This window comes from Gallus gallus, chromosome 2 (genome assembly GCF_016699485.2).
Source record: "Gallus gallus isolate bGalGal1 chromosome 2, bGalGal1.mat.broiler.GRCg7b, whole genome shotgun sequence".
In the NCBI taxonomy this organism is placed as follows: Eukaryota; Metazoa; Chordata; class Aves; order Galliformes; family Phasianidae; genus Gallus; species Gallus gallus.
Window position 1 is genome coordinate 19,576,572 of NC_052533.1, and position 13,209 is coordinate 19,589,780.

The following is a 13,209-nucleotide window of genomic DNA, read 5'->3' on the forward strand; positions in this document are numbered from 1 at the left end:
CCATCACCATCCACGTCAAAGATAGAGTGTTATTTTTATCATAGAGAAACAGATTTCACATGCTGGAGAACTACTCTGATTTCTCCAAATGTTGATGTTATAACACACATTGAAATGAGAGGAAGCACTTAAAAATGACATCTCATCCCTGAGAGAAAAGAAAAAGAATTATCAGTAAAGTACAGTCTACAAAACCCCCTTTGACAAAGGAATGTACGATGTTGGCTTCAAATCTGCCCAGCTGAACTCAAGTCTGGTGATTCCTTTTCAGAATGAGATCATGAAAAAGAATTTGGGAGAACTATTAGATAGGAGAGATATTTACTTTATCAGGATCCTGTCTGCATTGTCATTCTTCATTGAGATCACACAGTGAAGCAAGAAATTCTTGTTTTATGGAAACATTTATGAAGGACTGAAAGGGTGCTGGCTACAGCTCCTTTCCACAAGCTTTCTGCTCAGCTCACAGTTAATATCCTTCTCCCTAAAACAATGCTGAGAAAGGCAGTTGGCCAACTTGGGCAAAAAAAAAGTGCCAGTCTCACAATAAACTGAACCAAACCTTGGAAGTCATCCTTCCTTGCAGCCAGAGGTACGTTAACTCACAGCTTGCATTCTTCACAGTTCTCCAGGGTCAAGAGTCTCCTCTGTAATAAATCTCCCTCCTTTTGGCAAACCCAAAGCTGTCCTAAACAGTGAGAAGCCCAGCTCACAGAAACACATAACTGCGTGTATACCAGAGCAAGAGTATTTTATTACAAGAAATTGCACAATGGGATTCGAAGTCAAAGCATTTCTTACATCCTACTGCATTGAACTATACGCATACCTTAGCATAATACTCAGCAACATTCATACGAAATCCAAGCATATTATTAAATTTCTAAAAAGAGTTATGTATTTCTGTAAGAGCTATAAGCATAAAATGGTCACTAAACACTATTGTTGAAAATGTGTGAAAAATCATTGCTATCAAACTGATACATTACCAAACTACCTGCTTAATTTCCTGTTACTGTAAACATAAAGCCTCATTCTTTCCTTTATTCCCACTCTTGTGATGCTTCAAATAATTACACCAACTGCAATGAGAACAAGACTAACATCCAAAGCAGATGCAAGAAGTGTCTCCATCTATTGCTGCAAATAAGGGAGAAACATTATCCAAGAGTTACTTCCATTGGAGTTCTGGACATTTGCTGAATGATGGATCAACTGTGAAAAAAAAAATTCAAAATGGCCTTTCAAAAGTTAATCAGTTATTTAATTGACTTTATAAACACACACTCTGAGTTGTTATTATAGCCCATAAAACTGCAGAAATGTGTTAAAACAATAAGCTTAGAGCACAGAGTGAGAAGTTCTTCCAATTGTCTGACTACAACACAGGTTACTTTTACAACGCCTGATATCAAGTTACAATTAAGTACACATAGGTGCAGAGTTACAGATTTTATTCTTGAGACAGCATTTCAGTAACACTTCAGAACTGCTCCGATAGTTAATTCTTCATCAAACACAGCCTACCCACCCTGATTTCACTAATTAGCCTGTCAGGACAGATTAGCAGACAGTCCTTTGGTTCTTAAAGTACACAGCATCACCACCTTGCCTATGTCAAACTTACAGATAAACTTGCAACCCCACACAGATGATTTTAAGACTAAAGTTATGAAATATGACTTCCCATCAAACTAATAACAACATCATTAATTCTACACCCCTATGCAGAGGATTAGTGTCTCTAAACTGTATCCTCAGCAGTTCAGTATCTTGAAGGGTTTTTGTTTTGTTCATAATCCAGTGTTATATTCCTTACATGGATGCACTGTCAAACGTTCCCACAGCTGATTGTAAAAATCCACACCAACTTATGCCACCATTCATTAGCATCCCTTTGTGTAGAAATATTCCTAAATATGGTAACAAGAAGGTTGATAAAACAGAAGTATTTGGATTTCATGCAGAAATCAGGACTCCTTGAGAACAGCAATGGCCTACCTCCTCAAATCTACGGGCAGATTAAGATAATGTTTTAACAGTAGTCTTAACATTCTTCTGCTGATCACGTTTAAAGAAGAGATGCACCCCTCAAAATCTCAGCACTAAGCTGACTCCAAGTGGCATGCTATTCTGGATGGCCAGGATCCACAGCATGAGCATGCTAACAGAGTTAGGCAAATACTGATGGCTGGAGAGAAAAACAGAGACAACTCTCCTGAGCTTAGAGACACTTATGCTTCTCAAAATAACAGAAGACAATTTAGTCCAAGATGTGCTCACTACAATTCATCATCCAAAGTATTTCCAAGATCATTTCCAACTATTGCACAGTATTGAACAGTAGACAAGAATTCACAGTTACCCTAGAGCAACGTCCAACTTCATATGAAACTAAGAATAGCTTCAGACTATCTTCCCGCTTCAGGAATCTGATTTTCAAAAGAAAACTTTCTTGCTGAGAAAGAGCAAAAGCAGAGCACTCAACTTTCCTTCTGAGAAAAGAAATGAAAAATAACACTACTGCTTGACAACTTTTGGAAGTTTCCCGAGAACATGAGAGCTTGCTCTACAGCTGACGTTATCTGATGAAGCCTGCCAAGAAGTTCATCCAGATAATAACGCATTCCCAAGAGGCCTTGGGGAAGGTGGCCCTGGGGACGCTCTCCTGGAGACTTCACTGTTCCCGTCCTCTTGGCACAAACCCAGCTACGTGATGGATCAAGGCCGAAGGCCTCTCAAAGCATGCTGCCACCCACCCGACAGCCCGCTGCTCCTTCAGGGCACCGTGCAAGGGGGCCATAAGAAAGAGGCTGCATTTAGTGCCTGCAGGCAAATCAGCCTGTTGCCCACTGCCTGTTCTTCCAGCAGCAATCTGGAAGCGATTATTTGCGTTCACACCATGCACAGAACACAGCTTCTGAATACTATCTACTGGAGAGTATGTGAGTCAATCACAGCAGGCAAGGCGCTGGCATTCTCCGCCCCCAGAAAAGAGCAAATAACCCACTGACCTAACATCTGGGTGCTACCGCTCCACGCCATGGAACACACAGTGCTGACACATACAACCGTCAGGCTCAGCTCTCTATAAACCCACTCAGGCAGCTTGATCTCCACCACTGCTAGACAGCAGCCCTAAGAGATAAGAAAACAGGCACTTTGCCGAACCCCAGCTATCACCTTTTAATCTTATTAGTTCCAATCATTCTCACAGATATTACTGATGTTTCAATCCCCTAATGGTCCACAGAAAACTGGCAAGCAGTGCAAACTCTTCCGTATGTCTAGATGCCAAGTTACATTAGAAGACAGTGAAATTATGAGGAAAAGACATTTACAACTTCTCAAAATAAATAATCGTTGACTTTGCCGTCAAGAAAATTATGAATTAAAGGGAAGTCTCACCAGAAAAGGTTGTGGCACACTTCATTATTCCAAGTGGCAAGAAATGTGAGCTATGCTTCACTGAGACACAACACATTCAGAGTTTTTGATAACATACGTGAAGAACTTGTGTCACACTCCTTGTTTATTCACTAATCCTTCCCCCAGTAAAGATTCCGACTTTCCAAAGGGCTCTGAGTTGCTTTTTGAAAGAACTGGAATAATTGAACTGAAGCCCTGACTTATAACGTTGGGTAAACATCAAGAAACAAATGGTACATTTGCTGTTGAAAGGTGCAGCAAATACAAAGCCAATAAAGAAATTTGTTCCAAGAAACGCAAACAGCATTATGCGGCAGTTACACTGTAAGAAAAGAAGAGGGGTGCTCAACCAAAGATGAGAAGTCACTTTAGGAGATGCTGTTTCCCAGCCAAAGGATCCCTCTCTCATTGTAAGACAGATGTCAGCAGCAGGTAGGCAACAAGCTGTGTTACACAACCAGAAATCAGATATGCAAAATGATTTTGCGACTGCCTACGTGTTATTTTACCTCTGTTTTGGCCTCACGAGCACCAAGCACAATTTTTCTCAGGTAGAAGACTGATATTCCCTCTCCAAATAGTCTGGCCTTGGAACGAGTAAGGCGGGGATGAAATCTGATCACAGGACATCAAGTTGCACATGAAAGGGGGAAAAAAAGCTCTTCCAAAAATTCATTTCAAAGCCCTGAACGCACCGCGCCTGTCCGCGGAGCAGCTGCGGATGGACCTTTTACTCCTCATCCCTTCGCCAGGACTCCGACCCGAGCGCAGCCCCTGCCCAGCAGGCCGGCCCCGAGCGGAGCATCCCCGCCGTCAGGCCGGGCCCGCAGCAGGGCGGCCAGGCCGGAGCCCCGCCGCCAGGAGCCGCCAGGAGCCGCCCGGCGCGCCGCCGCCCGCCGTCAGCCGTCCGCACCGGAGGCGAGGCCGTGCGGCGGAGGGAGGGCCGGGCAGAGCGGCCGGCGGGGCCGGGCACGGGGTTACCCCGGGGAGGCCAGGCGCGGCGGAGCCACTCACCCACATCCTGGTCGAAGGGGTTGGTGGCGAAGAGCGGCATGGCGGGGCGCGGGGGCTCGGCGCGGCCACCCCTCCGCTCCCGGCAGCGCGGCGACCGAACGACGGGCCCGCGGCGGCTCCCGCTGCTCCTCCCGCCGGGGTCGCCTTCGCCTCCGCCGCCGCCGCCGCCTCCCAGGGCTCCGGAGCCAGCCCGCCGCGCGCAGCATGCCGGGAAGCCGGGGCCGGCCCTACCGCCCCCGGGAGCGGCCCGGCCCGCCCAGCTGTACTCCGACGCGGCTCCGGGGGAGTGGAGCCCCGTACGGGGGACGCCCTTCGGGCTCTGTCCGCGGACCGGACTGCGCCTGGCCCCCAGCCGCGGCGGGCGGCTCCCAGGGTCTCTCTGCTGCTGCCCTCCGGGGGTGCCGGCGCCTGCCTCCCCCACACGCGTCCGGCTCGGTGGAAAAGCGGACTCAGGGGAGTTTTATTTGGTTTTATTTTTTCGTAAGTCGGGTTCGTGCCCTGCTCTCAGTGGAAAACGTTCCGAGCTTCGTCGGGCTGAATTAGTGTTTTCATTGTTAATGCCATCGTGCTTTGGAAATGAGTGGCACTATTGCACAGGTGAGGGGTCATCGTGACAGTATTTCACAGCACGGCACGTGTTTGTGTGCAGAGTGCCTGTGTGCCTCTCCACGGTTACAGAATCACAGAATCATGGGGTGTCCCGAGTCGGAAGGGACCCACGAGCATCATCGAGTCCAATCTCATCTCCACACAGGGCCACTCAGAATCCAAACCCTACGTCTGAGAGCGGTGTCCAAACGCCCCTTGAACTCCTTCCCTCGAGGCCGTGCCCACTGCCCTGGGCAGCCTGCTCCATGCCCATCGCCCTCTGGAGAAGAACCTCCCCCTGACCCCCAGCTGCCCCTCCCCTGGCACAGCTCCACGCCGTTCCCTCGGGCCCTGTCGCTGTCACAGAGAGCAGAGCTCAGCGCTGCCCCTCCACTCCCTGTGTGGAGCTGCAGTTGCCGTGAGGCCGCCCCTCAGCTCCTCTGCCTCCCATCAGCTCCTCTGCTCTGGGCTGAGCAACCATAGGGGCCTCCGCCGCTTCTCACACATCTTGCCCACCAGACCCTTTACTATCTTTGTAGCCCTCCCTTGGGCTCTTGAATATCCTTCTGTCCTTATGTTGCAGTGCCCAAACCTGCACACCGTGTTTGAGATGAGGCTGCTGCAACATGAAGCAGAGCTGGTTACATTCTGCTGAAGTGAATTGCTTTTTCCCCGACTTCTTATGATCACCATCTCTGTTCCCCAGCCACGTCCTGCTTCTTCACTTCATGTCCTCGTTGGCATCAATAAAATCTATCCCATGATAAGAATTTGACTCATAGGATGTGACACATTGTGCCTATTCCTGCTGTTACATGAAACTCATTATCCTGAAGGACTTGTTTAATTACTGTAGGCTAGTTGGGTAGCAAATTAAGCCAAACACCGGGCAAATATTTGTGTGTGAAGAGGGAAGAGTCATAGACATCAGAAAGCAATATTGGCACACCACAAGTCTGCAAATGAAAGCTAAAAAAGGTACTGCTAATATTTGCAGTGCAGAAATATTCAGTGAAATCAATAGCCTTAACTGTGCTCAATATTGAATGTAATTGCATGCATCAGGCAGACTTTTGACAATTAAAATACACAGCAAGCCTCTTCCCATAGGGATTTGCATTCATTAGGCACTTATTTTCCTTAAATTTTTTTCCAGGATCTTAAGCTCTGCTTCTTTTCCCATGCTGCAGGTCAGCATTGATCTGCTGCTTAGGACAGACTCCTAAGGAATTCAGTATTCTCTTTTTAGATCCTGCCTCAGTTTAATGACATCTGCTAGATATCCTCAGAGGAGGCTTTACCTCCTCACTGTTCATCATTCCGCACTATGTGCACAGGAGACATATGGTAGATGTTTCAGAGACTGTTTTATCCCCTCCTTTTTTTGTCCTTTCCCGTGACAGGTTTCAAAATGAATGGTAAGATTCCTTTTAAAACAGGCACTGTAGTCCCATGGTAAGAACAAACATGAGAGCTATGGGGAGCTTGAGCTTTAGACTCTCTTCAGCCTGAAAGAATTCCGACCCATCTTTATTTCCAGACAACACACCAGTCAACATCTTGAAAAAAGTACTCTATACTAAGGGAGCATTTTAAGGCTTTCTACCTAAAACACCAAAGCTGGTGTTTTGTTTCTATATCTGTTTTGCTTGTTGCTTTTTTTCTGTTGAACACAGTCTGAAGTGCAAGACTCTTTCAAATACTTGTTACTGTACTGCATCTTCCTCTTTCCTCTGTCCCATGGCTCTAACATTATTCCTTGCACAGTAATGAACAATGGTTAGAGCACTCCTCCATGAAGTTGGGCTTTGCCTTCTCAGACAGAGATGGCCATGGAAACCACTTATTGTGTGAGTAGTATAAAGAGCATGCTATTAAGAAGGGTGTGTTAAGTTTCCTTTATTTCATGTAGTTCAAAATGTTTCTATTATTTTCTACTGTATTTGAAATGGGTCTCATACTGCCTAAGTCAACTATCTCAAAGTACGGAATCTAGTCCAAGGGTGCAGTGTCAAATTGCATCTAATTTCAGGGTAACTACAGCTGATACGGACTGTAGCAGTACTGCACTCTCTGTGCCCACAGTACCCACAACTATGTGCTGCCACCATATTTCTCGTATCAGGTTTGGAATTTGATCCATTCATTTGTGGCTGCATAATCAGCTGATCCAACTGAAAAATACCTCACCACAGAAGAGTTCCCTGTTGGATCATGTCACTCATCTTCCTCACCTTGCAATTGGATCCCATGCAAAAGAAGAGCTGGGAAGGAATTGCTGAGGACTGTATACCAGCTTCACCAAATTGGATCAAGAAAAACAGGTATGTCCAGGGGATTATTCATCCATTTCTATTTCAAACCTCCTACCGAAGATGCCTTCTGCAGAGGGCTATTAATTTCATAGAGGAACTCATCTGCCCAACAGTTCTCTGGTGTAGTACTTGCCTTTAGATAGCCTTATAGGAGTTAATTATTTCTTTTCTTTTAAAATATGTGCTACTTCTGTTCAAATAGGGCATGTCCAAACATTGGTGCAGACATCTGTTTTGGCAGCCTTACCCTTTTATGTATCACACTACTGTTCAGATATTGCTATGTGAAAAGGAGTGAATTCAGTTAATTGCCAGTGCAACTCACTTCCTGAGTTTTAAAGAAGTAAAATACTTCTAAAATTAATTTTGCCATGAGTCACTATCAAATAATTTGCCTTTGATACATATTCAAGTCATGTCACTATATATGTAACATTTCGACAGTACTAGCAGTATTAGAAACCACTGCTTAAGAACTTATGTATGTATGCAAGTATGTTTTTATAGAGAAAAAATGATACAATATGTAGGACAGTCATAAAGATTACATTTTTTGTTTAAAATACAAAAAGAAAATGCAAAGCATTGCCACCTCAGTATTTTCTAAACTTAAGATGGAGAGTAGTTAGGAAATACAGCATAGTTTATCTATTAGCTAACACAGAGTTAGAATGGTTTTGTAAAAGACTACTGTAAACACATTAATTTTCTAATTTAACAGCAGTGAAGTTTAAAATCTTCTCATCATTGTCACTGACAACATTTTAAAATCAGAAGCAGACCATGCAGTTCAGTCTCTTCGTATTCTGTAGCAAAACTGACAACATGCACTGACAGACCATTTGGTGAGGATGGACAGCTACGCACTAAGACATTTACCCAAACCAACAATATATTACTTCTAGGCCACTCAATAGTCATCTCATACTGGTGAAACAATTGTGCAACTACATGCAAATGTTAGTGCAGTGACCCTTTTGTTGTTGTTGTTGTTTTGTTACTTGATAAGCCATGTAGAACCCTGATTTCTAGGTCACTGTTCATTTGTGAAGCTGTTGTTTGTTTATCTAACTTATTATTTGTTATTACATTTTTGACAAGAGTTTATCCTTTTGAAGCACAGTGCCAGGTTCTGATGCTTCACTGTGAAACATTTCCCTGTAGTCTTTTGTTAGGAAAAGATACATAGAAACAGTCCCTTGTAAATGAGTCTGCTAGGGAAGTTCTAATATTTTTAAAAATCTCTCAGTTGATACACATCTACATTAGACAAGCTTATTTTTTAGAGGAAAACAAAACCATTGTGTCCATTGGAAAGAAGGTTCACTGCAGTTCCCATTCCCTGGAGGAGTATTATACTTGGCATCCCCATTTATTTTAGCACGTATTAGTTTTCTAGCTGCTGCACTGTGAAGATAAGGTGTATAAATCCAGGAAAATGTCAGTTCAGTATATTGTTAACAAGGAGACTGATATGAAGACCAATGGTAGTCTCTGGGATCAGTCTCAGTGACCTTGATTTTAACAGTATTTTCACTGCAGTGTATTGCATATATCGCTTTTAGAACTGGAAGCTGAGCAGAAAATAAAATCAAAAGAAAGGAGAAAGGTTCAGAATGGAGAAAGTGCCAGCAAACCATTTAATCACAGGTTTTGCCTTTGACGGAGCAAGTACAAGATGTTTTGGATGGTATAACAGATGCTGTAGTGCATAAGAATACAATGATATGACTAAGACAAAATTTATCCCAGTCACGGGCCACATGTAGATATTCCAAGCTCAAGACTACAGTGATTTACTCTCCATCTATAAGTGTATTTTGTGTCTTAGTATTTTGTAAGTGCCCAAATTGCATGGCTTACTTATGGTATTCTTGTATATTTCTTTAAATAAACAGAATATATGAAACATACCAAGATAGTAAGTCTGGTGTCTTGTGTTATACAAGAGGTGAGGGTAAGACTATTTAATTGTCCTTTTTGGCTTCAGTATACATGAAGTATGCAAGTAGAATTACATGAAGCATGCAGCTGGAGTTCCCTCAAATACATATAACTTTAGATCTGGGCAAGTAATCAAATAATAAACTTTATATTGTTATTTGTCCTGACCACATTAAAAATTGTGATGTGTAAATTTTTAGTTAATATTTGTAAATGTTGATGCCAGAAAATAGACTTTATGCAGTCCTATTTTTTTTCCATACTCAAAGCACTACCTGCAGCTCACATTACATAGCATTTTATATGTTTACATTGCAGTTTTCTTAAATGATAACAAGTTCACCAAAGGTAAACACAAGGTAGTGGTTACACTATTTGCTTTAGTAAGCTTATAATGATGCTTTGTGATATTCCTGTAGGAAGCAGATAATGTGTGAGCTGCTGGGTGCCTGAGCTTCCCTGGGATGCTGGCAGCAGCATCACTCTGTGCCAGTTTCCTGATGCTGCCATGGGGAACCACTTGTCCTAATGCTTTTTTTGGCACCAACAGCTGTTCTTAGTGTGGCCAAACCAACTACACCCAATATGGTCACTCTTCTTTGCTGAACACTTGGACCAGATTTCAACCAATGACAAGGTTAAAATTAATCTCAACCACTCTACTAACAAAGAAAATAGAAATACATCCACTGACCATAATGAGTGCTACATTGGAACTCTATGCCCTTGATAAAGAGTCCTTATGAACTCAAGTACTTGACATAAAGCTAAATGGCAAAGATAGTGTGTGCTCTGAAACTAGCAATGGTCACAATATCCTCTATCGAGATTGTAGTGGTCATGCAAGCAAGTTATTGTAGAAACATACTGGAAATCAAAAGGTGTTTTTAGTATTACTGAATTGTGTGTTCTGTGAGCCCTGTGACAAAGCTGCATGATATGTGTTGACCACATAACAAAGCTTCTTTGTTTAAGAGGAATGTTACATACTATTGGGCAGAGAATTTACTTCTACTAACAGTTCACTTTAAACATATACTCTGCTTTACCCATATGAATGGTATTGTTGAAGTTAATGGTACTCATTTTGAGATTTAAGCATCTAGTATGTCCCTCCATATAATTAGAACATTAGCAGAGTTAGTTTTTTGATAAAGCCTGCCAGCATGGATTGCAGAAAAGCCGATTACACAGACTGTGTGACTGTCTATATATCAATCTATCCAAGCCTAACAGTGCAACAAAATGTCAGGATTGTTAAACAGTGGTAGAGTCCAAAATATCCCATAAGGAAAATATTTATTGTACAGAATCCAATATGTCTATTATAGCAAAAAGCACACTGAGCTTGGATAAAGCAATCTCATAAAGGAGGTATTCATCTCCCTTTCACAAGTGTGCATCCTTCAACACTGCAGTTTGAATTATACTTTTGTTTCTGAAGAGGATGAAATAGGACAATACACAAAGGCAGCTCAAACTGATGTGTTTTGAATACATAGAACCCACAGTTTTCATACAATGAGCTCTAAATGTTCACACCAGAATTTTTACGCTTTTATATTTTCAAATTAGGAACATAAACTTGTACTTCAGCCTGTGTTAGTGACACTTGTTTTCCTTCACTGGCTGATAAACTATATAGTCAGAGGCTTAATGTGAATCATTCATCTTGCTATTACAGTACAAAACTTTAACTGCTTCAGATGTACCAAGCAGAAAGACATCTAGTACTTTCCACAAGACATGCAATCTATGCTACATCACACCTTTTGAAAGCATCTCCTGTCCTATTCCAATAGCAGTAAAGGACATCACAGATAGATGCACCTGGATGAAATTAACAAAAAGTGCATAAATGCTGTGTTGTTCAATCTAGACGTAGCTAAAATTGTGATTACTTGTATTTACTCTTGAATACCTCGCTGATTACTACTACAAACCTAAAGTAGTGAGCAAGTACTATGTACAAATCTGTCCTCTCAACGCTTTTTCCTAGCAAGGTGTGTCAGCAACATTCAGTGAAGACAAACAACATGGGAACTACCAACGATAAGAAACAGTTGTGGTCTAAGGAACAAAATATCTCCATGGATCAAAATATGGGAGAAAGAAACAAAGAGCAACCAAATGAAAAATACAGTGCTAGAACAAAAATAATTCTTATTCTCACTATTTAAGTTTTTAATTGACTAAATCAGATCAAGACATATGATTATATTTCAAATAATTTGTGTATCCAGAATCAATGATTTTGAGAAAATAAATAATGAGAGTAATATAGAATTTTAATGAAAATATATCAACCATTGCTCATGAAATTTCACAAGATCCTGTACAAGAGTATGAAAAACATCCAAGGAGGTATTTTAAAACTGAAAACTCCTACTTCAGAAAACAAAGAGTATTTGTTCCCTTGAATATGCTGTGGAAAAACCTTCAGAGATAAATGGCTAACTAATAATATTTCAAAAAATCACAATTAATGTTAAGAATTCAGATGAAGTAATGAGTTCCTCTGTGCCATAATTTAAGATCAGAAAGCCATTAGTGAAGTCCCAAGCTGGCAAATTCAGTTCAGACAAAAACACTTCTCTCATAACACATTTTAATTTGTTGTATCCATTTCAACACTGCATTGTGAAAACAAAGAAGCTGGGAAGGTCTGAAGAAAGAAGTGAAAGCTGTGGGCATATATATATTAGCTAGGTAACAGGGACACCCAGAATTAGTAAATATGGAAAATGTTTTTGAAAGCTACCCAGTTGGAAGTAACTTACAAGTGCTACATTAAGATGAAAGCTAGGCTCATATTAACCACATTTTTACCTGCTACGTTGTTTCTTCACTTTCACCTCAAGCGCAAAGTTGGCAAAAGGTTTTGAATTAGGTCATTTAGTCCTGCGTGTAAATTCCACTGTCTAGGTTTTCTAACTACAGGATTCCCAATTAATGACTACTTGATTGTGAAAAGTGCCTGTGTATACACATAACTCTGGTACTTACTGTGGTCTTAGCAGCACATATATGGTGTCATTTGCTGCAGTACTCGTTGCCTGCACGGTATGAAGCTGAAGGCTGAACATCTGCTTGTGTGCTTTGGTGAGGACGAGGAGAGACTGAGATCCTGAGTGGCACATCTGCTAACTTTATCTGTAGACTGAGACCTGAGTGTTTAAACAATGAGATGCTTTTCCCCATGCTAAAGGAGGTAGACTCAAATTCTTGAAATCTGTTGCGATTGATAAAGTAGCATTTCAGAACTGGCTCTGAAATGGCTCACTTTTGTATCTGTGTGCCTGTGTTTAAGAGATTTGGTCCACATGGCAGTGGTTGTAGTGCTGTGCTGTGGAGATAAGGAGCCCCAGGCTGCATGTCCACCACACAGAGCTGCTGGCTGCTAGCACAAACTGAGACAATCAGGGGAGCGAATATGGCTTGCACCTCAGCTGGGCTATGTCTCAGTACCACAGCTCACAGCAGTACTGCTCCAGGTTCTGAGCTAGCGCCACTCCCTGTCCAGTTGCTGTTTCCATGCACAAAGCTTGCAGATTCACAGTTTAAGACAACATACATATACAAATCTTATCCTTCAGTCCATCAGCTGGGTTCTTTTCAGGCCCTAGGAAGGACTTTGTGCCCTTGTCAGGTGTCTGCTTCAGCCTCTTGCATATCCACAGGGTGATCCTGGGACACGCCAGGCTACAGAGCTCCTCTCCCTCCAGTTGTGCCAGCAGCTGACCTCTGGGCTGATTTCCTCAGGGTACGGCCCATCCACTCCTCCTCTCACCAAATAATCTCTTAGCTTAGTGTGTTTTTTAAGATCTCTGGTATTTTCTGTTGCTGCCATTTGAGTGGGTAATTGCTTGGAACTGATGAAGCTGCACCTCAAGTACTGTGTTCAGTTTGGGGTCCTTCA

The 13,209-nt window shown here is 42.4% G+C and overlaps 1 protein-coding gene across 1 annotated transcript in view; it reads right to left on the reverse strand.

Annotated features, from left to right (window-relative positions):
• The window catches only part of STAM (signal transducing adaptor molecule), a 34,536-nt gene extending 29,887 nt beyond the window's left edge, over positions 1-4,649 (reverse strand). Inside the window, exon 1 of the mRNA XM_015282001.4 lies at positions 4,444-4,649. Coding sequence (XP_015137487.1) covers positions 4,444-4,483 — 40 coding nt within the window. The 5' untranslated portion in view covers positions 4,484-4,649. The remainder of the gene's footprint in view (positions 1-4,443) is intronic.
• Positions 4,650-13,209: the final 8,560 nt, after the last annotated feature.